The 24,079-nt window shown below is 52.7% G+C and overlaps 8 protein-coding genes across 8 annotated transcripts; 4 read left to right on the forward strand and 4 right to left on the reverse strand.

Annotated features, from left to right (window-relative positions):
- Positions 1–514: 514 nt before the first annotated feature.
- On the reverse strand, positions 515–3,218 carry triA (putative mRNA capping nucleoside-triphosphatase). The gene is made up of 4 exons (XM_025724853.1): positions 2,588–3,218; positions 1,363–2,539; positions 861–1,310; positions 515–802 (listed from the first exon to the last, which is right to left on the reverse strand). The coding sequence occupies exons 1-4, from the start codon at positions 2,989–2,991 to the stop codon at positions 632–634; spliced, it is 2,202 nt and encodes a 733-aa protein (XP_025580305.1). The 5' UTR covers positions 2,992–3,218; the 3' UTR covers positions 515–631.
- Positions 3,219–4,009: 791 nt separating this feature from the next.
- Positions 4,010–6,090, reverse strand: BO80DRAFT_440714 (WD repeat protein; the record flags this gene model as incomplete). The annotated part of the gene is made up of 4 exons (XM_025721142.1): positions 4,010–4,437; positions 4,497–4,571; positions 4,625–5,225; positions 5,293–6,090. 4 exons carry the CDS (start codon positions 6,088–6,090, stop codon positions 4,010–4,012), a joined length of 1,902 nt encoding a protein of 633 aa, XP_025580306.1.
- A 287-nt stretch (positions 6,091–6,377) lies between these two features.
- Positions 6,378–8,104, forward strand: BO80DRAFT_85670 (putative pantetheine-phosphate adenylyltransferase). Its single transcript, XM_025724855.1, has one exon. It carries the CDS (start codon positions 6,666–6,668, stop codon positions 7,872–7,874), a length of 1,209 nt encoding a protein of 402 aa, XP_025580307.1. The 5' UTR covers positions 6,378–6,665; the 3' UTR covers positions 7,875–8,104.
- Positions 8,105–9,321: 1,217 nt separating this feature from the next.
- BO80DRAFT_344833 (F-box domain protein) lies at positions 9,322–10,831 on the forward strand (the record flags this gene model as incomplete). Its single annotated transcript, XM_025715296.1, has 2 exons — positions 9,322–9,676; positions 9,735–10,831. The coding sequence occupies 2 exons, from the start codon at positions 9,322–9,324 to the stop codon at positions 10,829–10,831; spliced, it is 1,452 nt and encodes a 483-aa protein (XP_025580308.1).
- A 1,264-nt stretch (positions 10,832–12,095) lies between these two features.
- Positions 12,096–13,293, reverse strand: BO80DRAFT_397371 (peroxiredoxin; the record flags this gene model as incomplete). Its single annotated transcript, XM_025717380.1, has 5 exons — positions 12,987–13,293; positions 12,809–12,917; positions 12,486–12,738; positions 12,183–12,435; positions 12,096–12,129 (listed from the first exon to the last, which is right to left on the reverse strand). The coding sequence occupies exons 1-5, from the start codon at positions 13,004–13,006 to the stop codon at positions 12,096–12,098; spliced, it is 669 nt and encodes a 222-aa protein (XP_025580309.1). The 5' UTR covers positions 13,007–13,293.
- Positions 13,294–15,630: 2,337 nt separating this feature from the next.
- On the forward strand, positions 15,631–17,484 carry BO80DRAFT_85873 (AT DNA binding protein). The gene is made up of 7 exons (XM_025724857.1): positions 15,631–15,671; positions 15,758–16,027; positions 16,257–16,392; positions 16,513–16,764; positions 16,818–16,835; positions 16,885–17,001; positions 17,063–17,484. The coding sequence occupies exons 2-7, from the start codon at positions 15,950–15,952 to the stop codon at positions 17,383–17,385; spliced, it is 924 nt and encodes a 307-aa protein (XP_025580310.1). The 5' UTR covers positions 15,631–15,671; positions 15,758–15,949; the 3' UTR covers positions 17,386–17,484.
- A 27-nt stretch (positions 17,485–17,511) lies between these two features.
- BO80DRAFT_85784 (uncharacterized protein) lies at positions 17,512–18,300 on the reverse strand. Its single transcript, XM_025724856.1, has one exon. The coding sequence runs from the start codon at positions 18,089–18,091 to the stop codon at positions 17,639–17,641; it is 453 nt and encodes a 150-aa protein (XP_025580311.1). The 5' UTR covers positions 18,092–18,300; the 3' UTR covers positions 17,512–17,638.
- Positions 18,301–18,351: 51 nt separating this feature from the next.
- On the forward strand, positions 18,352–19,961 carry BO80DRAFT_344170 (aldehyde dehydrogenase family protein; the record flags this gene model as incomplete). Its single annotated transcript, XM_025715264.1, has 3 exons — positions 18,352–18,479; positions 18,528–18,727; positions 18,781–19,961. 3 exons carry the CDS (start codon positions 18,352–18,354, stop codon positions 19,959–19,961), a joined length of 1,509 nt encoding a protein of 502 aa, XP_025580312.1.
- Between the last annotated feature and the right edge of the window lie 4,118 nt (positions 19,962–24,079).

Consider the following 24,079-nt stretch of genomic DNA (forward strand, 5'->3'; position numbering starts at 1 on the left):
TTGTGAGAGAAAAAAAGGTTCTTAGCAAATTCTTTTGTTTTAGGAAAGAACGAACAGGAGGAAATGTGAAACCCACCACTAGCCTATGATAAGGCAAGCAGAATAAAGTATAAGGTGGAGAGAAAGAGGAGGAACCAAGAAATATTAGGAAAGAAAACAAGAAAACGGATGCTTGCTCGCTGTTGATAATAACAGCAGTTGAGGGAATATAGGAACTGAAGGTAACAAACAAAAACAACCATCACACATGAATCATTTCCGCTTGTTTGGATAGTCTTCCTTTCTTCTCGGCTTTCTTTTCTTTCTTTCCTTCTTTGTTTCTTCCTTTCAATCTTTCTTCCTGTCTGTCTGTCTTTGCTTTGGGGCCGAATAGATAGATGGGTGACCCGGTGAATCATGGTCAAAACATGGCGGAGAAAGAAGAAAGGGGTGTCGATAAGCCCCGCTGTATCCAATCAATGAAAATGAGATCCATTCCGTCGGCAACCATATGACCGAAATTTGCTCGTATTGCGCAAGGCGAGCCATCCTTTTTGTGTATCCGTGTTATGTGCGGGAGAAGAGAAGAAAGAAGAGAAGTAAGAAAACAATTGTATCGCCGGAACGTCAAACAAAAGGTCATATAAACAAACTATTGCGGCACGGCTCGTGCCAGGACGCGGACATTGTCCACGAAGCCCTTGATTAATTCTTCGTACTGATTTTTAGGATCGCCGGTCATAGCCATCTGGCCTTGGCGGCGGATCTCAGCAGAGGAGATTTCTACCTCGAGCTCATGCTCGAATTCACCCTTGGTTGGGGGCTGGGCGCAGTTAGCATACCATCGTGTTGGAAAACAAACAAAGTGGAGAGCAGCTTACATCTGACTTGGCGACCTGGGTCAGATCGATCTGGTATGCGAGATGTCGATAACTCATCCGGTCCTTGTTGCGGTCTCCGCCACGACCGCCCCTTCCATCAGCTACGGGCAGGTTGCTAATATCCCCATCGTAGCTCATTTCCAGGTTCACACTCACTCGCCAATCGACACAGGTGCGGGGGCTATGCACATCCAGGTCGGCAATGCGGCATTTGATGATTTTCGCGAGAACTTCGCCCGTCCGCTGATCGACCGTTACTCGCACCTTGGGTTTGTGACGCGGATTGAGATTTTGCCTGATAACAGGCGGAAGCTCATTGGGAGACACTTCGTAAAAGGTATCCCTCTCCTTCTTATGGGCGTAGGAGAGAGGAATCCGGCCTTGGTTTGATTGGGGCATAGACATTTTGACAGCCTCGTTCAAGAAATTGTTCATCGCCCGATGTTGTGCCTACTTACTGTCAGCTGGGCGACAGCACATGGAATCTCACAAGGTTACTCACTACAGTCATGGTGCTCTCGAAAGCGGTCCGGAAACGCGGGTTGTCCTTGTTCACCACAGTCTCAGTCATGATTGGCAGGACCATCCGCTCCCCGCGGTCCATGTCAATGAGTTGACCCAGCTTGGCTTCCACTTCGATGATGGGCATTTGACCTGCTGCGGCTGCGCCGGCGGGGGCAGCAATTGCGTCATTCCGGAGCACAACGTGCTTGAAGAGGAAATCAGCAACGAGTTTGGTGACCTCCTCGTACGGGATGAATCCGGTAATGGACGGCTCCCACGGACCCAGGCTGCCGGTCTGGGGAGGCTCCGATGGTCGCTGCGGTGTCGAGGGTGCATTAACCGGCGTACCTTCTCCCTTGGCTTTGACTGGTGGGACGGCGGCATGTGCGGGCCCTTGTGCGGAGGATACTGCTCGTTGGCGCAACAGCCAGGGGTTTGCCGACGTTGAGTTCCTCGCGTGTTTCGGGATAGGCGGGAAAGGATTTGGAATGGGCGGACATCTCCCTTTTGTGCGAGCGCACCTCTGGGCGTAGATAGGAGGCTCGTTGCACCTTCTTCTCTTTCGCTTCGGGGGTTGCGGACTTGAGGTGGCCATCGGGTCTGAAGCCACCCTGGGTTTTTGTGGCCATGAGTGCGCCGGCTCGTCAACAGACGTTTCCTGCATGATCGACATGCGTGACGACGGGGAGCTATTCATGTTTGGCTGGGGTGCTGGCGCATGCGTGTTCGTCGGTTGACCCTCCTTGATTGCGATCCCGTTTTCAAGGTGACTGGGGTGTGACAGAGACTGGTCGGGGCGCCCCACGGCTGGTTCGGGCCGAGACCCCGGGAGAAAAGTCGTTTTGGGGCTCACACTCGCATCAGACTCCCTTCTCTCCGATGTAGAGCTGTACTTGCGTGGTGTCTTGTCTAGAGCTCTTGAATCAGCTCGCGACGGACGAGGAGCGGCGGTAGGCGATATGTGCACTGCAGCGTCCGGGCCAACCCACGGGCTAGAGGCTCGATTCGATAGGGACTCACGGCTTGAGGATTGTGGACGAGTGGCAGATGGCGGCGACTGGTGGGAGTAGATGGCAGAAGCAGAGCCTCGCGGCGTAGCGGGCAGCGATGCTTGTGGCGGAGGGGGGAAATGTTGCGACGGATAAGGTTGTGAAGCACCTGCGGGGGGACTTTCCCTGAGATGGAATGAGTTGGAGGAATGAGAATAGGGGGTTAGGACAGACTGGATGGATTGCGACCGTTGGTGGGCGATGGGGGACTGATGTTGCTGGAGGTGGTGTTGATTGTAGGCGACGGACGCGGCGAAGGTGTCACGCGAGGCGGAGCCGTAGGGAGGAGGGCTCGGCGCGCGTTGGGGCTGCGCGCCCGACTTTATAACTGGCGATGGGTGGTATTGGTAGGGCGATTGGAGAGAGCCGTAGGAGGAAGAGCGCTCGGGAGATGCATGTATTCGTTGTGGCGGCGGAGGCCCGGGAAAGGCCGAAGGATAGGAGGACGAAGACGATGGCAGCTGGTCGCGCGGAGGATAGATGGGGTCGGAGGATTTGCGAGGCGTTTGTTGCTGTGGGTGGGACGGGGCGCTGGAGTTGCCAGCGACATCGCTGTTCATGATCGTGCGCAAATCCATGGCCACGGTCGGTCGTGAGTGACCAGATCTAAGCTGTTGAGTAGAACAAAAGAGGGGAGGAGCTGGCAACTCCCTTCACAAACCCGCAGCTGGGGGGGCCGGAGGGGAACAAGGTCAGGAAATCAAGCAAGAATGGAGGACAGGTGGCCGATGAGCTGGGCGACGGCGGAAGGGGAGGGCGAAAGAACGGACGAGTCGAGATGAAGGCCGAAACAGTCGCAGAAGAGGAAGAGGAGGAAGAGGAGAAGGAAAGCTGAAGGTGTCGGAGAAGTTCACGTCGCGGAACGGCACAGTATGGGCGTTCATTGGCGGGAGGCCGATGGGCGGTTCGGAGCTTCCAAGGCGAGGCCCAGAAGGCTGACAGTCTCCCCCCGTGGGCGCGGTCTGGTGGAGATATAGCGATGGCAGGGCTGGCAGGCTGTCACAAAGCGCGAGGTTAGAGAATGGGTCAGGATCAAGCTGGACCATGGAGGTGGAGGTCGAAGTGGAGGAAGGTGTGGTGAGGTGAGGTGAGTTGAAGTTGCAACTGCAACCGTCCGGGTGCCTCCCTCCGCACTGGATGGATGGACTGGCTACCATGGCGGAATCTCGACTTGCAGTCATCGTTATGGCTATCCTATGATGATAATCCATACCAGAGTGTGGAGGCTTACAGCAGCGAATTGCTTTTGACACTTATATTGACTTCTATACGTCCTGCTCGGTGATTCTGACTCTCGCTAGTGCCTGTATAGATTGACGGAAGGAGCTATATACTATAAACCCGTTCTTCTTCCCCTCTATGCCTGGAATGACCCACATGTCCACGAGCAAATGCATAATCTAGGTACTACTCAGGTAGTCATTCGACTATAGCCGGTTCGTTTCATTCGTTCACTCATACCATGCCAGATAACAACCCAAAGTCTCTTTACAGCATCAATGGAGATATGAAAGGTGCAGCGAAATCCAAAAACAAAGACATGGTGTAAGCGTAAGCGTAAAAGGAATTCGTCTAATGGTGCTTTTCTTCATGACGTTATAGTGCCACTCCCCACATCCCACGCCCGCCACAGACACCTAGCCAGTCGCGCGGATGTCCGGCAGGCGTGGTGCCGCCCTGCGGAGACCAGCTGATGTTGGATACTTCGTTGTCGCATAGCCAGGCTGCGGCTGGACCGCGCTCACTGGGTGTCGCGGGCGTCCCAGGGTTGTGCGGGACCGGGGGCATCGAGGGCACCGGAGCCGCATTGTGCTGGTTAATGAGATCCCACAGGAGAACGAAGCAGTCGTCCGCACCGGAGGCGAGAACCCCGCGGCGATTGGGCGACCACTCGACGCAGTTGATGGAGGAGGCGTGGCCCTTCAGTTCAAGGAGGGCCTGTCCGGGCTGTCGGACGTCTAGGACGCGGACGATGTTGGAGTCTTGCGAGAAGGTTGCAAGCAGGTGGGAATCATGGGGCGATGCTGGTGCTGTTAGCGACTAATCGCAATGGCGGGCGTCGAATGCGACATCATATACATACCGGCGATCCGCAATAGAGGCGGGGGCCACACGGGCTGAGCTTGTCCGGAGGGACTCCCGTTGCCTGGAGTGGGGACTGTAACAGCTACACATCAGTAATGGCTTCGGTCTGGGAAGAAGTGATGTTACCCTTCTCATGCTTCTCCGTAGGCTCGTAGATGATGGTGCTATGTTCCAGGCTACGGAGGTCGAACATGCGGACGCTGCCGTCAGCACCACAGCTAACGAAGACATCAACACTATTCGCGCAGAACCGAACGTCGTACACCTCTTTGTCGTGTGCGATTAACTGCGTTTTGGCGGTGAGCGTGGGGATATCCCATATCGTACAGGTAGTATCAATACTGGAGGTGATGATCAGGCTGGGAGAGATCGTGTTCCAGTCCAACGAGGTAATCGGAGCCGTATGCTCGGGCGACTTTGAGTTCGATAGCAAGGCCAACGGAGAGAGTTTAGCTGTTGGGGCGGCTTGGCTGGCCGACCGTGTGATGGAGTTGGAGCTCGGCAAAGGCTGCGCGGCGGGCAACGACCATAACCGCAAATGATCGCCTGACGTTGCCAAAAGGTCGGTAGATTGCTTTTGAGACGACGGTGGTTCCCAGAGTATCCGTGTGACTGGGTACGAATGGGTGGCTTCTGCGGTTTTCACGTATTCGAGCTTGATCTCTCCTGCTGCCGCATCCGGCGTGTCCGGGTCTGGTTGTGCCCAATGGGTATCTATGATTTGTATCTACTCGGAGTCAACATGCCTGTGGCTATGAGGGTGAGAGTGATGGTAGAAGTAGGTATATGCGTACGTAGTTGTGGTTATCTTCCAAGTAGCTTCCCAGGGCGACCTTGCCGCCGAAGGAGCTGGAACTCCCGGTGATGGGCCATTTGCACCAATCCATGGAATAGATAGGCCAGGGAGCAATATAGTTGCTATTTGTCGGCACCTGATTTTCCCCATTGAACGGTAGCATCCCAGAGCCGGTAATTGGGTCACTCAATAGGTCCCCGGTCGGTCGGATGTCAGCTAGACCCAAAGGCGAGTACTTAGCGCCTTGAGGGGTTTGGGGTGGATAACCAGCACCAGGTGAAGAGCCCGGCTGTCTGTATTTTGGTTGCTCGAATCCTGCGGGGCTGGATCTAGAATGCCCGTGAGAATTAACCATACTGGACCGGGGGTTGGTCGACTGCTGCTGCGGTTGGGGCTGAGCTTGTGACTGTGCTTGCTGCTGTTGTTGCGGCAGCGGCGGCTGCTGCTGCTGCCCCGATGGTAGTGCTGTCTGCATAGGTGTGTTTACTTCTGGTAGCGTTGGCAGAGCCGAAGGCGCTGTGTTGACTGACACCACAGGAGGGCGGTTGACGTTGCCTGGCTGGAGGGCTCCCGGGAGAACTCCGCTCGCGCCGCTGCTTCCAGCTCCGTATTGACCCGGTTGTGACCCCGATGGGTGAACATTAATAGAAGGGACGTGGTTATCTGTCCCCGCTGTATACTCATGGGACATCGACTGTCGTTGCAGGTTGGGGGCCGCGGATGGAATATGAAGCTCCTCAGGTCGGCCGTAGCTTGTCGCCCGCCGAGATTCGAAAGGCTGCGTAGGGTTCGACATGACAGCGGTTGAAGGATAAGAGTGTCACCAAAAAGGAGTGATCTATCCACTGCACAGCAGTTGGAGCTCAATGAGACTCTCAGATAGGGTCCGGGGTCGAAGAGGTCGGACGATAACGAGGGTGCGAGGACTATCCGGAGAGAGGGGGGAAGGCGCTAGGAGCTCCGACTGCACCAGGGATGGGCACGATCTGGGTCATGTCAGAGAAGAAAGCCTGTCAGGGAGTCAGAGAGACATCCTGGAGCTCGAACGAGGGAAGGGAATGCCTGCAGAGGACGAATGGGCCGGAGGGAGAAGCGATGAGGCAGCGAAGGGCCGCCGAGGGGAGTCTCGTGCTGCTGACTCAGCCTCCCAGATCGCGGGGAATTCCTGCGCTCCCTTCATCAGCATCAGCATCGGGGTTGGAGGTGGCAGAACGCTTCAATTCGGTCGCTGGCCTGCAAGTTCTTACGATCGAACGGGTCTACTGCGTTCCATATCTTTCCTTCATTGTTCCCTCTCGACCCGAATCTATATTATTGCCACCTCCTTCCTCTACTAGGCTCCGCCGGTGAGCTTCCCCTCCTCCCCGCAATATGGCTTCAGACCAGACCTCGGCCCTGCTCCTGCTGCCACCGCCTCCGTCGGCCTCCTTTGACCAGTTCAAGGCTGCCTACGAGCCCATTCTGTTGGCAGTCTGCTCCAAACTGGTCCAAGAGCTTAACGGTGCCAACCGCACGGCGATTCTAGATATTGCGCTCTCGCTTCCCGGGCTTCTGTCGCCGGCATGTCGGCCATGGACGAGAGCATTTTCAAGCCTTCAGTCTTTCTTGGAAAGCATCTATAGGCTTATTGGAATTGTATGTGTCGAGCAGAATCTCGAGCTCGACGGGCCTGGTGGGATCGATGTCCGGGTGATCTTACTCGATTTTGATTCGGTCCAGAGTGCTGCCGTCACCAGAGACCAACCACGCGATGGCCCGATTATTGACTTGCAGACGCTGGCTCAGTCTGGACGACCATGGGACTACATATACTACCCTGATAACCAAGTAGGTCGGAATCTGGCCACGGCCTTCAGTAGCTTTTATTCTCCGTCCAAGGATCCCAATGCCGGGTCTCTGCACGCAATCCCAGAAGCACCCAACTGGACTGCTCCAGAATCCCTTCTGATCTTGGAGGATGCCAACAAATCGAGCACGCATTACTCGGTGGCTGTAGGGGGCACTTTCGATCATTTCCATATTGGACACAAGCTTCTGCTCACGGCTACGGCCTTGGCTTTGCAGCCTGCTGAAGATGCAGACACAGGTAAAGTGCGTCAGATCACCGTTGGAGTGACAGGAGAGGGTCTATTGGCGAAAAAGAAGTACGCAGAGTTTTTGGAGAGCTGGGATGAGCGATGCGCGAGCACCGGGTCATTCCTCATGGCCATCATGGATTTCCGTCGCCCGGAGGCCAGCGCGCCGCGCATTGAAAGAGCGTCTGGGCCTGGACCCGATGGCAAATACATTCAGATGCAAGTTCGGCCGGATTTAGTCTTCAAGCTGGTACAGATCACGGATCCTTTTGGTCCTACCGTCACCGACCAGGGCATTGGCGCTCTAGTTGTTTCCCGAGAGACTCGCGCAGGTGGAGCCGCCGTCAACGAGGAGCGCGCAAAGAAAGGCTGGGAGAGCCTGGAGGTGTTTGAAGTCGATGTGCTGCATACCGGAGAAGTCCCCACCGATGATGTCGAGAACTTTGCATCCAAGATAAGCAGCACAGATATCAGGCGACGTCGGATAGAAATGGCGACGAAATAATTCGCGCAGTGAACTGGCAGAATGCGGGCAGCTGTTCTATCCAGTCGTCAGCCTCTAGACATGGACAGCTGTCCTGAAACGGAAGATGACAGGCGTGCAGGTATGGGGATGATTGGGCACGACATGATCTTGTACATACATTGCCGGCATCTCAGCAGCATGGGACAGCAAAGCGAATCATGCATTTATTGTACTGATTGTCGTGCGGCCATGGCCCGTCCAGAGGATGGAACGGCGCCAAGGGGGGGTTCCTGGGTTTGTAAAATAGACGGTCTCGGCCCATGCGTATAGGGGTCTATTTCTCTTTTTTTTGTTTCCCTATTGTTTTTGATTTCTGCTCTTTATTATTTCTTTGTTGACAGAATTACCCCTAAGCAACAACGTGCCCAGTTGACTCCTAGGACTTATTCGGAGTTGTTTGTGCTCACGGGGGGAGAAAGGAGAACAGACCACCACTCATCTTATCTCCCCGGTGTTTGGGATTGCGCCTTGGATTCGGGGGCTACTGGCCCAGAGCGTTTTAGGTGCTGTTGATCCTTTCCCTCACAGCTCCCCACGCGAGGCAACTCTCCGAACCAACGCAATGTCTTTGTTGGCGATTCCGATCCAGTTCTGCATCGCGACAGCTCGATGGGGCCCATCCATTGCGCTATGCTCCGGAGACAGGGGGAAAAGGAGGGAATAAATGCCGTGGGCAGCTTCGAGGCTGGGAACTACAGGCCGCGATGATTCGCTTCCCAGGCGGGGTTCCCTTGCAGTGGGCGTCTACTCGCATCAAACTCTCCTGTCGCATCATCCCCCCTCCTCCTCTTCCTTATCCCCGGTCCAGCCAGCTGTTGTCCTTTCTACCAATCCTCCTCCTCCTTTACGACTTGTCCTGCAGGTTCGCGGTGGATAACCCGCATGATGCTTCGATCATGTGACTCCTGTGTGCCTGCTTCTTAGCCAATATCCAGTCGTCTGATCGCCCGAGGGGATGACGGTCCTGGCGAGAAACTGGTGGTGATCCCAGTCGACTGGATCGACGGGAATGTCACGGTGGGACGCTCTAACTCATGTCAGACAGGTTGACTTGCTGCATGAGCTGCGTCTGTGGCCCGCTGTCTGCTCTGCAGTCGATAGAGAATGTGCTTGGGGGCGCGAGGGGATGTATCACTTTCGTCCTCCCCTTCTCCAATTCTTAATTTCTTTTTCTCAAATTGCGCCTCATTTTTTCCGTCATGATCCTTTAAAAGCTCCCTGCGGTCTTCCGTCGCATTTTGCTTATCCCCTTTCGATCGCCTGTTCTTATAATTGGGGTCGGTCCCATCCTGCTCATCTCTCTTCCCTCGAGCCTCTGACCAAAGCGCGCATTCGTTTGTCATTCCCTCTCGCACCTGGCTTGGTTCCATGTTGGTGCTAGTGACCAGGGCAGCCGACCACGCGGCTGCTTCGCTGTGCGAAAACCATGGAGAAACCACGACGCATTGAGGACTTGGCGGATGAACTGATCAGTGATATCCTCGCGTTCCTTCTGGGCTCAGAAAGTCCCTCCCCCGAACCGTCCCCAACGAGTCCGCACGGTTCGTCTCCCGACTCGCACGATCCCTCGGCTCATGCATTTGGCGAGAAGTCCGAATTGGACCGCTTCAGACTCGTCTGTAGAAGGTTCGAGCGAATTAGTACTCCCCGGAAGTTCCATCTTTTTATACTCCGATTCTCGTCCGACGGCTTTCAACGGTTGGAGGATCTTCTGAACATGCAGCTAGCCTGCCATGTCAGATATTTTACGTACATGGTGCGACCCTTCTACCAAGGAAGCGGTACCGTCTCTGAAGACCTGCCCCGCGTGCTGGGATTGTACAGCTGATGATCATCTAGGCTGGTCCCATATTCTTGATGGGGTCGATGTAGACAACCTCCCCGTTTCCTCCATACACCGGCGTCGGCTCCAAGACCAAAGACACATAGTTGATTCCAACCGCGATCTGCTGTTGCTGCGACGCGCGATAGCAGCATTCCCGTTCCTCCAGCAGGTCAAGCTTCTCCGGTTGCAGGACGGAGCAGACGAACAATTACTCGATCATATACGCGAACGCTCGTTGGGAAGGGCCACGCGCTTGGATTGGGAACCAGCATGTACCAGAGCTGTCACAAACCTAAGCATTTCTTTGCTGGAGTCCAATTGTAATTCTGTCAGGTTTGTCGGGCCACAGATCAGTCCGGAGGCGACAGTGAGACTGTTACAGGCGCCGTCCACCAGTCTGTCCGCCTTGGGCGCACGATTGACAAGCTTGGATGTAACCTTCCACTCCGCAGCCAACCTGTCCAAGTACATGGAGACGCTCTCCAGCGTCTTCCACAACTTCTTTCTAGCCGCGAAAAATCTTACGGTTATCCACTTAGGCTTCCCAGCCATTGCGCCGCTGGACCTCGCTCTGGAGCAAATCTTCCACCACCTCCAGTGGAAAAGTCTCCGAACCCTGAGTATCCAGGGCTGGCGCCTCGGGTCGGAAGAAATCATCGCACTCATTCGCCGGCACAGGCGACAGCTCCGTGACGTCCGACTAGCCCATATCTATATTCGCCCCGGAGGACGGTGGCGCGACGTTCTCTCCGTTCTACACGATGACATGGATCACCTTGACCACATAGACCTGCGTGGCATCGACTACGCGAGTCATTTTGATACCAGCATCAACACCAACCCCATCGGACACGGTACCGGTAGCTCTCAAACGCCGACACTTGCGATCGTTGTGCAACCCACGGCCATCCTGCCCCCTCACAAGGCCGTCCTCAACACGGACTATTACTCACCCTCTCGCTCATATCCTAATATGACCCCCGAGCAGCTGAGAGCCGTTACCGTCGACGGCCTCGGAGATGACGGCGTGAGCGTCAAGCATAACCAGAGTAACTTTTGGGAAACGTGGGTCTTGTCCAGTCAACGAAATAACGTCCAAAGCCGGGTTTAATGTCTTTATGAAATTGCTTTACGTGCGTTTCGAGTCAGCCAATCTTTTCATGAGCGAAAAAGAAGAACAGTCGTCTTTCTTGCCCTACACACATACAACTAGAATACCGAACGGTCAGTCGTAGTTCTACGATTAAACAACACAACATATACAGTAGGAAATACATACATGCGCCCTCATAGCACTCTAACAAGTGTCGCGCACGAAGCCGCAACTTGGACGAGCCCACTAATTATCTAAAGCGGCTCTTTCCACTCTAACAAGAAAAAGCCCCTGCAAGTCATGACAACTACCAATCCCATCCCTGCAAGTATCATCTCCTAGGTAAGTACGGTACCTACTTCTGACCGAGGAGATATCCCACAATTCACAAATCAAAAAGGAAAATAGGTAGGTTGACTCCCTACTATACTACCTGCTCACCTAAACAACAAACCCAAAGGAGGGCCAGGTAGGCACCAAACCACTAGTAGCAGAGATGAACCTAGGTACAGAGCATCCTATGACGTATCAAACCCATAATCAGTAGTGTCCTTGACTATCTAATTAGATCGGTAACAAGGTCTATCGTAGTCGGTGTGATGTGTCCAGACTCCAAAGCCTCGGTCCGATTTCGGCGCGCATATACATAGTGACAGTGTATAAGGGACAAAAGTGAAATGAGAAATTTTGCATTGTTGGGCAGGAATAACGACGAAGAAGCGTAAAGGCTTAGTTGTTATTACTAGTAGAAGGATTTGTGATTGTGATCGGGATTACGGAGTACTTTCTACTACTCTCTATATTTATCTTTGATTAGCAGGCGAACAAAGAAGAAGAAGTACACTTGATCTTGGAGGTGGGTTTCGGTTTGGGATGTGTTAGCTGGTTTGTCCCGATCCCAGGATGGATGTGTTCTGCAGATGTATCTCAAGTACATATCGCCACCTGACTGGGTCGGACAACCGTGGATCAATCATATTACATAGTACAAGTTACGGTGTGCATGCAGGAACCCATACAACCCGGTGTGGTTCCTGCGTTGGGATCACCATCATGCAGCATTATTTGACTACATATTGAGCTAGGACGGACTTTTACCATATTGTTCGGATGTCCAGATAATCAATTTGTTTTGTCATGAGGTATCAAATTATTACACATCAAGCCATAACTTTCATACCGTGCTCCCTCTATCAACCCCATCATGACTTTTATTCACAATGGTTTACCACACCTCCATGGAGGGTCAATTGAAGTTGATTGAGTAAGACAGTGTCATAATTTACTCCTTCTTGAGGGTGGTGAAGCGCAGGTAACTAGTACATCGCGTTAGCATTTACCACGTCACTATCGGCCATGGATCACTCACGGCTTGACGACGCGGACCTCGCCGAACTTCTTCTGGGCATCCTCGGTGGAGACGGGGGGAGGAATGACAACATCATCACCAGGGAGCCAGTTGATGGGGCAAGTGACACCGTGCTTGTCGGTGGTCTGCAGAGCATCGACAACACGGAGGACCTCGGCGGTGTTACGACCAGTAGAGGCGGGGTAGGACATGATCAGACGGATCTTCTTGCTGGGGTCGATGATGAAGACAGAGCGGATGGTGAGAGCCAGGCCTGGATTATGTTAGTTGATAATTCATGGTGACAAGGCTGGAACGAAGTACCCTTGGAGTCAACGTTGGTGGTGTCCTGGTAGTCAACCATGTCGTACAAGTACGCGATCTTGCGCTCGGGGTCGGAGATGATGGGGAAGGTGAGGTTGGAGCCGTTGACCTCGTTGATGTCCTTAATCCAGGCGTGGTGGGACTCAGTACCGTTGGCGCTCAGACCGATGAGCTTGACGCCACGAGCAGTGAACTCAGGCTCGAGCTTGGCGAAGGCACCAAGCTCGGTGGTGCAGATGGGAGTGAAGTCATCCTATACCAATTGCGGCGATGTTAGCCTTTGTTCTGCATACTTGTAACTGACGGTGCTTGGTAAGACCAACAGGGTGAGAGAAGAGGATAGCCCAGCTGTCGCCGATGTAGTCGTGGAAAGTGATGCGACCGTTGGAGGTGTCGGTCTCGAAGTTAGGGGCAACAGAGCCGAGGCGGAGACTGAGGGGTCTCATGTCAGAAATGAATGGAACCACTTGAGATAGATAGGAGATGATTGATAGTACTTACGGAGCACGTTCCTGAGCCATTGTGAAAGTGGGGAGAAGTGTAGAGGGGTATGAACTTTTGGAAAGAGTTTGTTGGAAAAGAAGGATGAGAGGGAAAGCAAGAGAATATGACGCGGAGGAGGAAGCCGGAAGTACTAAATATACCCCAAGGAGCCCCGAGGTCGCAATGGAATGAATGGGGATGGACTCTGGACTCTGGAGGACAGCTTGAATGCCCCTCCAACCTCCAAGGCCCGCCTGGGCGAATGGCGGCCGGCTGGAGGGCGATCCGATCACGCAATCTGCCACCGCCCGGGAGGCAGAACGGCCATGATTGGGCCCGCATGAGCTCATTGAGGGTGGGATGTTTAGTGCATCCGCATTGGGAACAGCCCCTCCCCCTCCGGGCTTCAGCTCGGACGAGTATCCAAGGGATCCCAAGGGACGAACCGTGACCTTAACACTACCGTGCTCTAGTTCCGGCATTGCGCCTAAGCTAAGGGGAACCGTGCGAGGGCTCTGGTTCATGCTCCTCCAGGCTCCTGCATCTTTCTCCTGTCAACATTCGATATCTTGTCCGAATGTGGCTACTACATACTCACCGTCACAAAATCATCAAATACAACGAACCTCTCTTGTTTCGATCGATTTCCAGTGTTCATAAGCAGTTCTCACCCGAGAGCTATCGGCCGACTGCCTCGCAAGAAAATGGCTCGGCCGACCATCGTATGCGTTGGAGCCAATGGTGACCTGGCCTGATGGCGCAATTGTGCACATCGTCTTTCCCATCTTTCTGGTGGCTTTTTATCCATTGACTACGCTACTACAGTAGATAGTCCATGCCCAAGAAAAAGCAACTACTGTTAGAAGGACACCTCTAGGGAAGGGCGTTATCTCTACTCCTCCATCGTCTCCTAAGGTCCCCGAGAAGCCCGTTTCCGGGATGTCAAGTACTAACGAGCCAGGTTGACCCACTACCACCCAAGGTTTCATTGAGCGAACAGACATGTATGAGATATAAATTCGCCTCGAAGCTACAATGTCCACCAAGGAAAGACTGACATTATTGAGTGGCTTGAAACGAATGCAACATACCCCGGATCCAGTTTATTGCGAACTTACAACATAACGATGCCTCGTGCATATGGAGGCAATTTGCCTTGCAACGACTCCGACTCAAAACTAGTGCACATACTGTTCAATACTCAAATTATGCATCTGTTGCCGAGACAGATTGCTGTCGTTTCGAAGCGAGAGGTTGAATGTGCTTTCACGTTTATGACTAGCTGTGTGGACTGAAAGCCCACAACCCATCTCCAACGGCACGTTGCTGACAGTTGCATCAATAGATGCCATGATTGTCGCCTGATTACGGATTGATGTGCTCACATGTTTTGCAGGGTTGTCAGCAAGGCGCTCATCGCCGCTGTACAACGTCTAGAGATATCTCACATCTCGGAATCAAACACTTTCAATCAACGTATATAATGCCATGCTCCACAAAGTACCGATTGACGAAATGAGAAGTGGTGTTGTATGCCAATCATACCTGCGTATTCAATGACAACGGTCGGTGCGTTCGAAGGCATTGGAATATACTATATATGATACGTTGGTATCGATGTGGTTTGTTCTACTAAGCTTCAGGGTGATTCTCTTGATCAATGCCCAAGGAATCGGCTCTCAGATCTGACGAATATCCCTGTCACTATGCTGGGAGTCAGTTAAAGGGGAAGCCAGCACGCCAAAATCATAGCGAAGGAGGTTTATCAACAAAATCTGCCGCAGACTGATAGCAGCGACTTTGGATCCATCAGTAGACGGGCTCTGAGATTCAAGTACATCGGATCGGCTACAATATAAAGTGAGGGGACTGTCAGAACATAACGCTAGAGTATGCTCACTGCTGCTTAATCTGCGGCAAAAGGGTTCACAACCGGCTATCTTCTATGCATCTTTACAAAGTACCAGACCATGCAATGTATGGAATGGATACCTGAGGTGCAGAACCTGCTCGGATTTCATTGACGGTTGACAACCAGCTCCTTGCATAGAAACCAATGAGGATCGAAATGCAGAAGGCAAACATGGGCTTGCAGCAAATACTTCTATTTTATCCTCTTCGACCTGCAATCAAGGCCTGTCCCAGTCGAAGCTTCTCTATGGACCGGAAAGCCAGGTCCGGGATCATGGTGGCCAATCAGTACGACTCAATGGGCTTGTTAACCGGACTTAGTAAATGGGAGGCTGGATGGATGCACCCCGGCGGGATAAATATTGAGATAGTGTCTAATAGTAGGGGATGTAGCTGGTGGTACAGGGTCAAGCTAGGCAGAATCACAATCCTGAATGGTCTGCACCATACTCCGTACACTGAGGAGTGGGCTCACGGGGCACCTAGCTCAAGGGTGAGCAATCATGATCCCATTTAGCACGCGTTTCTTGGTTTCTGGTTTCCTGGTCTGCCTGAGGGTGGTACCTGATAAGTACCTGAACCAGCGACACGTCCGTGCCACGTGATCCGGCGGATCGCCCAAGGGGCTCCACCGCGCGTCCCGACGAATTGACCCGTCCACTCGTCCACTCGTCCCCGGGCGCAAACAGAGCTTCACCTATCTTGCTTGATATTGTGTTATGATATTTGCCCAAGCAAGTCTTATCTAGTCATTCTTTTCTACTCCAGAAGAGACTGCTGGCTTATATCTAGGTTAGTCTTCGTGACCGTATCAGCACTTCCTCTTAGGAAGCGCTACTCTTTATTACTGACTGACTGGCTGGCTGGCTCACTTCTAGGCGCGTCTGGATCCTCGTGTCTCAACTGCTCCAGCGCTTCCCCGCCTTCTCGCTCCTGACTGGCTGGTCCCATTGTTTTGCTCATCTCTTGTCCCTTTTTGACCTCGATTGATCTTTGCTTCCGTTTCCTCCCCCCAACTTCCGTGGATCTTATCGCTCAGATATCCATCCTCCATCAACTATCAACCAACCATGCCCCCCCAAAGGAAACGCAAGTCGGAGAGCGCGTCAATCGCCGAGGAGTCAGGCTCTCCTGCTGCGAAGAGAGTTGTAGGTTATTTTTTATTTACAAGTCCGTGAATAGTCGTGAGGTAGTGTGTCCGACCACCAGACCAGTCGGCCGTTTAATACGCGATCACCGCCCAATGGCTGTTCATGGTGTCTTCGCCGCATCCTTCCCAAAGGCTAGAAAAGATCGACGCTCACCGTCAACACGAACGGAAACGAATCTGTTCCTACACTTATATGCTCACGCCAAGCTAATAACTTTCTCGCGCAGGCCGCTCCCGAGACTCCTGCTACCGGAGAGAAGAGAAAGAGGGGTCGTCCCAGAAAGTACCCTGAGGGTAGCACTCCCAAGCGTCCTGACGGCCCCAAAAGAGGCCGTGGCCGTCCTCGTAAAGACCCGAATGCCCGTCAGTTCCCTTATACCCTAATTCGATGTCGATCTCCCTACAGGTTCCTTTATCGTTCCGTCGTTCTGTAGACAGTACTTCGCTATGGGGATTGATACATGATCTACTGACACGTACTAGCTACCCCCTCTAAGCCTACGACTCCCAAGGAAGGCAGACGGCCCATCGGTAGACCGAGGAAGACTCCGACCCAGAATGGAACCAACTCCACACCGTCCAAGACCAAGACAGAGACAGCTGAAGCCGAAGCCTCAGAGGAGCGCTCATACTGGCTAATGAAGGCCGAGCCGGAGTCACGGATGGAGAAGGGTGTTGATGTAAAATTCTCCATCGATGATCTGCGGGCCCGCAAGGAGCCCGAGCCTTGGGACGGTATGTTTCCAGCAAGAGCTGGCATATTCTGATTTCTGCTAACTTCTTACTAGGTGTGCGTAACCCTGTTGGTAAGTAAACTCATTGGCGGTGTTGCTAGCACCTGGCTCACAGACACAGCACAAAAACACATGCGAGAGATGAAGAAGGGCGATTTTGCCTTCTTCTACCACTCCAACTGCAAAGTCCCCGGCATTGCGGGTGTAATGGAGATTGTGCAAGAGCACTCCCCGGATGGTTAGTCCCAACACGCCTCTCCTGGACCCAGTACGGTCAACTAACACGCGAGTGCCTCTAGAATCGGCCTTCGATCCTGCCCACCCATACTACGATGAGAAGTCGAACCGCGATAACCCCAAGTGGCAGGTGGTCCATGTGCAGTTCCAGCGCAAGTTCAAGAACCTCGTCACGTTGAACGAGCTCAAGTCACATGCCAGCCTCGGAGGTGCCCTTGAGAACCTGCAGGTGCTCAAACAGTCACGGCTGAGCGTGACCCCCATCAGCGCCGCCGAGTGGGAGTACATAATGGGGCTCGCGGAGGGAAACGAGCTTCAGGCCGAGGCAGCTGAAGCCTCGAATGATGACAGTGCTGGAGGCGACGAGCCTGGCTCCAGCGAGTAAAGGATATAGCGATTTAATTATAGCGATTCTGGGATGACGTACTCTTGTGGAATTCGATATGCGCATATTTACTTTGTACAATCAAGGGACTTTCGGAGCTTCGGATGAGCGGATGAGCGGATGCAGCGGACACTGCTCTGCTTTGGCCACGATGTTATGCATGTAGACAACCGAGCCAGGTCCAAGGAGAGCCGCTCATGCCGTGGTCCGATCGAGCGGCACTGGCTTGCGGTGCAGGCTTCCTTGTTTGCGATTATGTATGGGGTCCCGATGCGTTTTGTCCAACCGATTCAGATAATTGTAGTGAAGCCTCGTGGGGTAGAATGGATTCAATCGTTGGGAGACACGGTAGGCGGGGTGGTGGTGATGGTACAGCGCAGCGATTAGGCTGGAGAAGTCGGAAGGGCGATGATTGGGGATAGGGATGCAAGCTGCATGCACGCGAGAGCTGCCAGGCTGCCAGGCTGGCACCGGCGGGATCAGGGAAAGGGATGCGGAGGAGCTGGGGATGAGCTGCGGATGGGGTCTGACTGAGATGAATTGCTCGGTGTTTCGAACCGTTCTGGATCAGGTTCGTGGCAAGACGCCGGGGAGGATGGAAGTGAGTTCCGAGTCGGGGGGGTAAAAAGGGAGCAAAGAAGGGAGACGATCGAGAAGAGCAAGTGTATGCGAAGAGGGGCGACCGGCGGGGGATTCGCCCTCCCATTCGCCCTCCGGTTATCGCTGGCGGGGACGTAAGCTTCACGGCAATCCATCCGTAATCACCATTCGCTAACTAATCAACAAGACTCATCTATCACTCTCCTTCTCCTTGCCCTCGCCATAAATCGGTCCGCCACCTCGATGCCCGTTCTCTTCCCCGCTCCTCTCCTCTCTCTCCCCCTCCGAGTCCCTCTGCGTTTGCGTGGCCTGCCTTTGTCCCGTCTACCAGCTGCCTCTCGTCGATTCCACTCCTCTCCATTCACCATGAGCGATCTCTCCGTACAGTTGACGGCCCCGAACGGGCGCTCGTATGCCCAGCCCATTGGTCTCTTCATCAACAACGAGTTTGTCCCCTCCAAGTCGGGCGACAAGCTCGCCTCCATCAACCCTTCGTAAGTGAAACCGAGTCCGTCCGATAGATCGATGCTGACTAGATGCAGCAATGAAGCCGAGATCGTCTCCGTCTATGCGGCGGGGGAAGAAGATGTTGACAGTGCTGTGAAGGCGGCCCGTAAAGCCTTCAACGACCCCTCATGGAAGTTGCTGCCTCCCACTGAGCGGGGCGTCCTGATGTTGAAGCTGGCCGACCTGATCGAGCAGCACCGGGAGACGCTGGCCACGATTGAGACGTGGGACAATGGTGAGCAGCGTGCAAGTGACCCATGGTGATTCTTCATGACTGACCCTCTCCAGGCAAGCCTTACTCCGTTTCCCTGAACGACGACCTGGGTGAGGTCCTCAACACCCTCCGGTATTATGCCGGATACGCCGACAAGGTGCACGGCCAAACCATCAGCACCACCCCGGCCAAGTTTGCCTATACCCTCCGCCAGCCCATCGGTGTGGTGGGTCAGATCATCCCCTGGAACTTCCCCCTGGCGATGGCTGCCTGGAAGTTGGGCCCTGCTTTGGCTTGCGGCAACACCATTGTTATGAAGGCGGCTGAGCAGACCCCGTTGAGCATCCTCTATCTTGCCAACCTCATCAAGGAGGCTGGCTTCCCGCCAGGTGTGGTCAACATCCTGAACGGTCATGGCAGAGTTGCTGGCGCTGCCCTCGTGAACCACCCTGGTGTGGACAAGGTTGCGTTCACCGGATCGACGATGACTGGCCGGGAGATCATGAAAATGGCTGCTGGTACCTTAAAGAACATCACACTGGAGACTGGTGGCAAGTCACCCCTGCTGGTCTTCGACGATGCCGACCTCGAGCAGGCCGCCAAATGGGCGCATGTGGGCATCATGTACAACCAGGGACAGGTGTGCACCGCCACCTCCCGTATCCTGGTGCACGAGTCCATCTATGACAAGTTTGTGGCCCTCTTCAAGGCGGAGGTGGCCGCCACCAGCAAGGTTGGCGACCCCTTTGCGGATGACACCTTCCAGGGACCCCAGGTCACCAAGGCCCAGTACGAGCGCGTGCTCTCTTATATTGAAGCCGGCAAGTCCGAGGGCGCGACCCTGGTGGCCGGTGGCGAGCCGTTCAAGAACGTGGGCGATGGCAAGGGCTTCTTCATTGCGCCCACCGTCTTTACCAACGTCAAGGACAACATGCGGATCTACCGCGAGGAGGTCTTCGGACCGTTTGTGGTGATTGCCAGCTTTTCGACGGAAGAGGAGGCCGTGTCACGCGCCAACGATACGACGTACGGGCTGGGCGCTGCACTGTTCACCAAGGACATTGAGCGCGCGCACCGGGTTGCGTCGGAGATTGAGGCGGGTATGGTCTGGATTAACAGCAGCAACGATAGTGATTTCCGCGTGCCATTCGGTGGTGTGAAGCAGAGTGGAATTGGGCGGGAGCTGGGTGAGGCCGGCTTGGAGGCGTACTCGCAGACCAAGGCGATCCATGTCAACCTGGGCACGAAGCTGTAGCCAGTTGCAGTTGCAGTTGCAGTTGCAGCCGAGGCGTGTGGAACTTTGGACGTGTTTGTTGTCTCGTAGGACGAACTCAGTTGTGATGAGGGTGCCTTGATGGCGCTGCATGAGATGTACGTGTCTTTGTGACATTGGTGAGTGAGTACTGCCAAGATAAATGATGATTGTATGATACACCGAGGTTTATCCATTCGGTGAATAATAGCATATCCTGATACCAGCATACCTGATACCAGCATGGATAGAGCAGGATCCAATCCCATAGATAGCCAAACACAGTACAGTCCCCAGTTCCACCACCCATCCAACTCTACACTACCCCAGATAAACCACAGCTAGGTAACACAATCACTACCCCAACAACCACTAATCAACCCAACCAGGTAAATCCTCAAGCATATCCATGATGCATACATACATACATCATGCACATCTACTAACCCTTCCTCAGTCCATTCCACCAACAACCACACACACACACCTGCATACATTCATACAGACATAGGTCACACAAACCAAACCCAATCTCACCCACATCAACTGATCAAACAATCCACTTCGCCAAGCCCAAACCCAACCCCAACCCCAAAAGCATAGATACCTAATTCCAAATCGTAATGTAAGGCGATTGGTTGGGGGATCAGTTGGGATGGGAATCGGGCTATGCTTTATTACTTGTTTGTAATTGTTGGGTTAGTTGCTGAGTGCTGAGTGCTGAGTGCTGAGTGAGTGATGAATGAGTTAGTTGTAAGTGCAGCTCAACTTGCATGGAAGTAAGGGGTAGATACTCGATAATAAACTGCATATATGTATGTATATGTGTATGTGTATGTGTATGTGTGTGAGTACAACTCAGATCAAACGCATACTTGCAGGAGTAGTGAAGGATGTGCATTACATTACATACTGTGTATGTGGATATATTCTCTACTTACTTACATGTGGAGGGATGGATGATATAGATGGGGTGGTGGTGGTGGTGGTTGATTCTGGTAGTGGTGTATGCATATGCATCCTGCATGTCGGTGATGTCCATGTCCATGTCGGTAGTAAAGGGCTTACGTGCATGAAGATACTTACTTCCTCTCCCTACTATGTGTGTATGTATGTATTGTTTGCTACCTATTCCCTGATTTAGTTACGTTGGGCTGATATAGTATTTAGGCTATATGCATAGCACTGTTTGTGGTAGACTGCATATACGGAGCGTGGGCGATACGTTATACGGTTTTGATAGTAGTTGAAGCAAGGGTTTAAGCAAACAAGTAAGCAAACAACAGATCTACTATAGTAAGGTAGGGTAGGGTAGGTAGGTAAGGTAGTGGTTAGGTAGCTACCTTACCTGCTGCTTCCTACCTAGCAGATTAGGTTGGTCATAATCATAAGATGCCCAACTTAATATATTCTATCTTTCATATTATTAAACATGGGTTATTGGATGTACTCTATTCTTGACGATGTATCTCTTTCTCCTTGGTTACTTCACCTATGTATATGGACATATACATAGCGATCTTGATGAGACAAATAGTAGACTAACCACATCCGGAAGCCATGGTCGCTTCGAGCTACTGTTTCTGTCTACCCTCTGCTATATATATGACCGATGCATGTGTTGTTGGGTGGGGGTTAGTTAGTTTGAATCATGTAGTTCGGATTACTTACTTGCTTACTTCAGAGTACTTACTCCTCCAAACCCAACTCGACAATAATGCCAAAAACTCTACAACAGAATAAATTAGATTAACATACCCAAACAAGAATATTCCCATCCCGCCTAGTCTAGCCTAGCCTAGCCCCCTCTATTATATGCGGAGTAGTACTATCGACCATGTCTCAGATATGAATCAACCGATTGATTCGAAACGCGGCTTGATTGCTTGCTGCCGCTGCCGCTGCTGCTGCCGCTGCTTGCTTGCTGCTTACATGCATGTTTGATTGACAGGTAGGTACATATGGGATACATCGAGAGTGGTCAAAGTACATCGCGGGTAGGTACGTACTTCTCTGCTGAGAATAGTTGTAGCCTTATGATATTCATCCATTCTGTTTAACCTCGGCAACGCAAGTGTCTAGGCAGCCAGCCAGTCTCATATAAAATGCGAAGATGAATCAGGGCCTAAGCTAAGTATATATTAAACACACACAAACAAGTACAACAAACGGAATGAAGAAGATTCATAAATAATGCAAAACTTATACACACCACCACCACCACCACCACCACCACCACCACCACCACACCAAACAACCACAAGTACTCCATACAATCCATCAAACCTAAATCCCCAACTCCAAATCATGATAATTAAACGTCCCAACCCAACCAAACTAATGCAAGAAATCCCCAAAAAAGCCACATACATAACCCCACCCCCACCAATCACCATCCCCCTCAGTGTCGATTATTTGTCTATTTGCGGTGGTCATTGGTTGGGGGACGTACAGTACAGATGGGAGGTGCAGGTTAGGCACGTACATACTACCTTAGTTACCTAACCTAACCTAAGTGTAAATCTTCCATCAGTTTCTTTGGTTTCGGCCCGTCGGTCTGGAGGTATCTGTTTGTGTCTTGCCATGTGTCTTGGTTTGGGGCTGAGTTGGATGGGTGGGTGGGTGTATGGTGTCGTGGCGGGTTGGGATTGGGACGAGTTCGGTCTTACATTTTATTACTCCGTACTCCGTACTCTGTAGAGGTAATCGATTGATGGAATTCTTCTGTCTGGGGATTGGGATTCGGATTGGGTTGGTTATTTGGTTGATGACTGCAACATGTTCGTAGTCGGTGACTGAGGCCATGATGTATATTACGGTAATACCATACTTATAAACGTTTCATACATACACATTACCCAGAGGTACCATACTGTACTGATCCACCACCACATGTAAGTTACATTGTCGTGCATGAAGAATCGATCATGTGAGGCTGCCTAGGCCTCTCCCCATTGCTGCTTCGCGCACCGCGCGGAGAGAACTAAATCTGGACATACTTGCATACATACCTCCATCCATCCTCATCGCGACATGCCATGCCCACTCAATGTGACCACTCATTTTCCAACGGTCGGGGAAATCCCCTGCCCACTGGCCAGCACCGGATGTCCGACATGACACGCCGCATCCAACCTGCGTACACCGCATTTTCACGGACACCTTGCTGGATCGAGTGATCCACCGAACCTGGCTCGAATATCGGTCGTGTTTGCCTCCTGCAGGTACTGTCTGCCCGCCCAACGGATGCATCGCCGTTGAGCTGGCCCATTAGGATTGCACTTCCCGCGGTGCTGGATGAACTATTAAGGTTGTGTGTTTGATTCCGCCCGTTCGTATATCTGCACCCAATGTTGGGCTATCCGACCGTCGGATGGGGGCCAACGCCCCCATCCACCGACCGCGACCTTAATGTCCTCTTTTGCCACTTTCGTGTAGGATTAGCACTATCATGACGATCACCCCAGAAAGATGGAGATCCAGCGTAGCCAGTATCGTTGTTGAGGTCAGATTCTGGGTCGTCAATAGCATGTTGCTAGACCGCTCGAGAGTCACAAAGTCTTAGTCGGAGCTGCAATCACTCACTAGGTCAGCCAGTCACCCGGTCGAGCCAGCAAAAGCAACGTAAGTCTGCCAAACCATAGGCGAGGATCCTGCCTAGCGCCGACCCAGTCCCGAAGGAATTGGGATTTGGAAGAATCCTAGCTGCTCCTTCGCAGCCTTGGTTTCTTACTCTTCTTTTTTCCCTTCGATTTTTCTTGCCTGTTCCCTTGAATCCTTTTGCACTGTCAAGTAGGGGTAATCACGGTCTGTTCTACGCAGGTCTCCCGGGTCGCTGTTTGGAATAGTGGTCAGTGCAATCGGCAGTATGTCACAAGGCTGGCCTCCAACTGGTAGGAATCTTCCTCCCGGAAGTTGGGACCCTGGACGGATATGCCGTGTCTGCATCCAAGGAACGCTTTAGATCCGGGACTCACATTGCTTGATCCTGCTCTGTCGCGCAGCTGCTTCAAGCCCTAAACTAAACCGCTACCGGCTGCCGCCATATTTTCCAGACTGCAACAGCCCCAGGACATCCCGGGTGCATTCCTATTTGTTCGTATTATCGCCCCGTATGTGCT

This window comes from Aspergillus ibericus (genome assembly GCF_003184845.1).
Source record: "Aspergillus ibericus CBS 121593 unplaced genomic scaffold BO80scaffold_2, whole genome shotgun sequence".
Lineage (NCBI taxonomy): Eukaryota > Fungi > Ascomycota > Eurotiomycetes > Eurotiales > Aspergillaceae > Aspergillus > Aspergillus ibericus.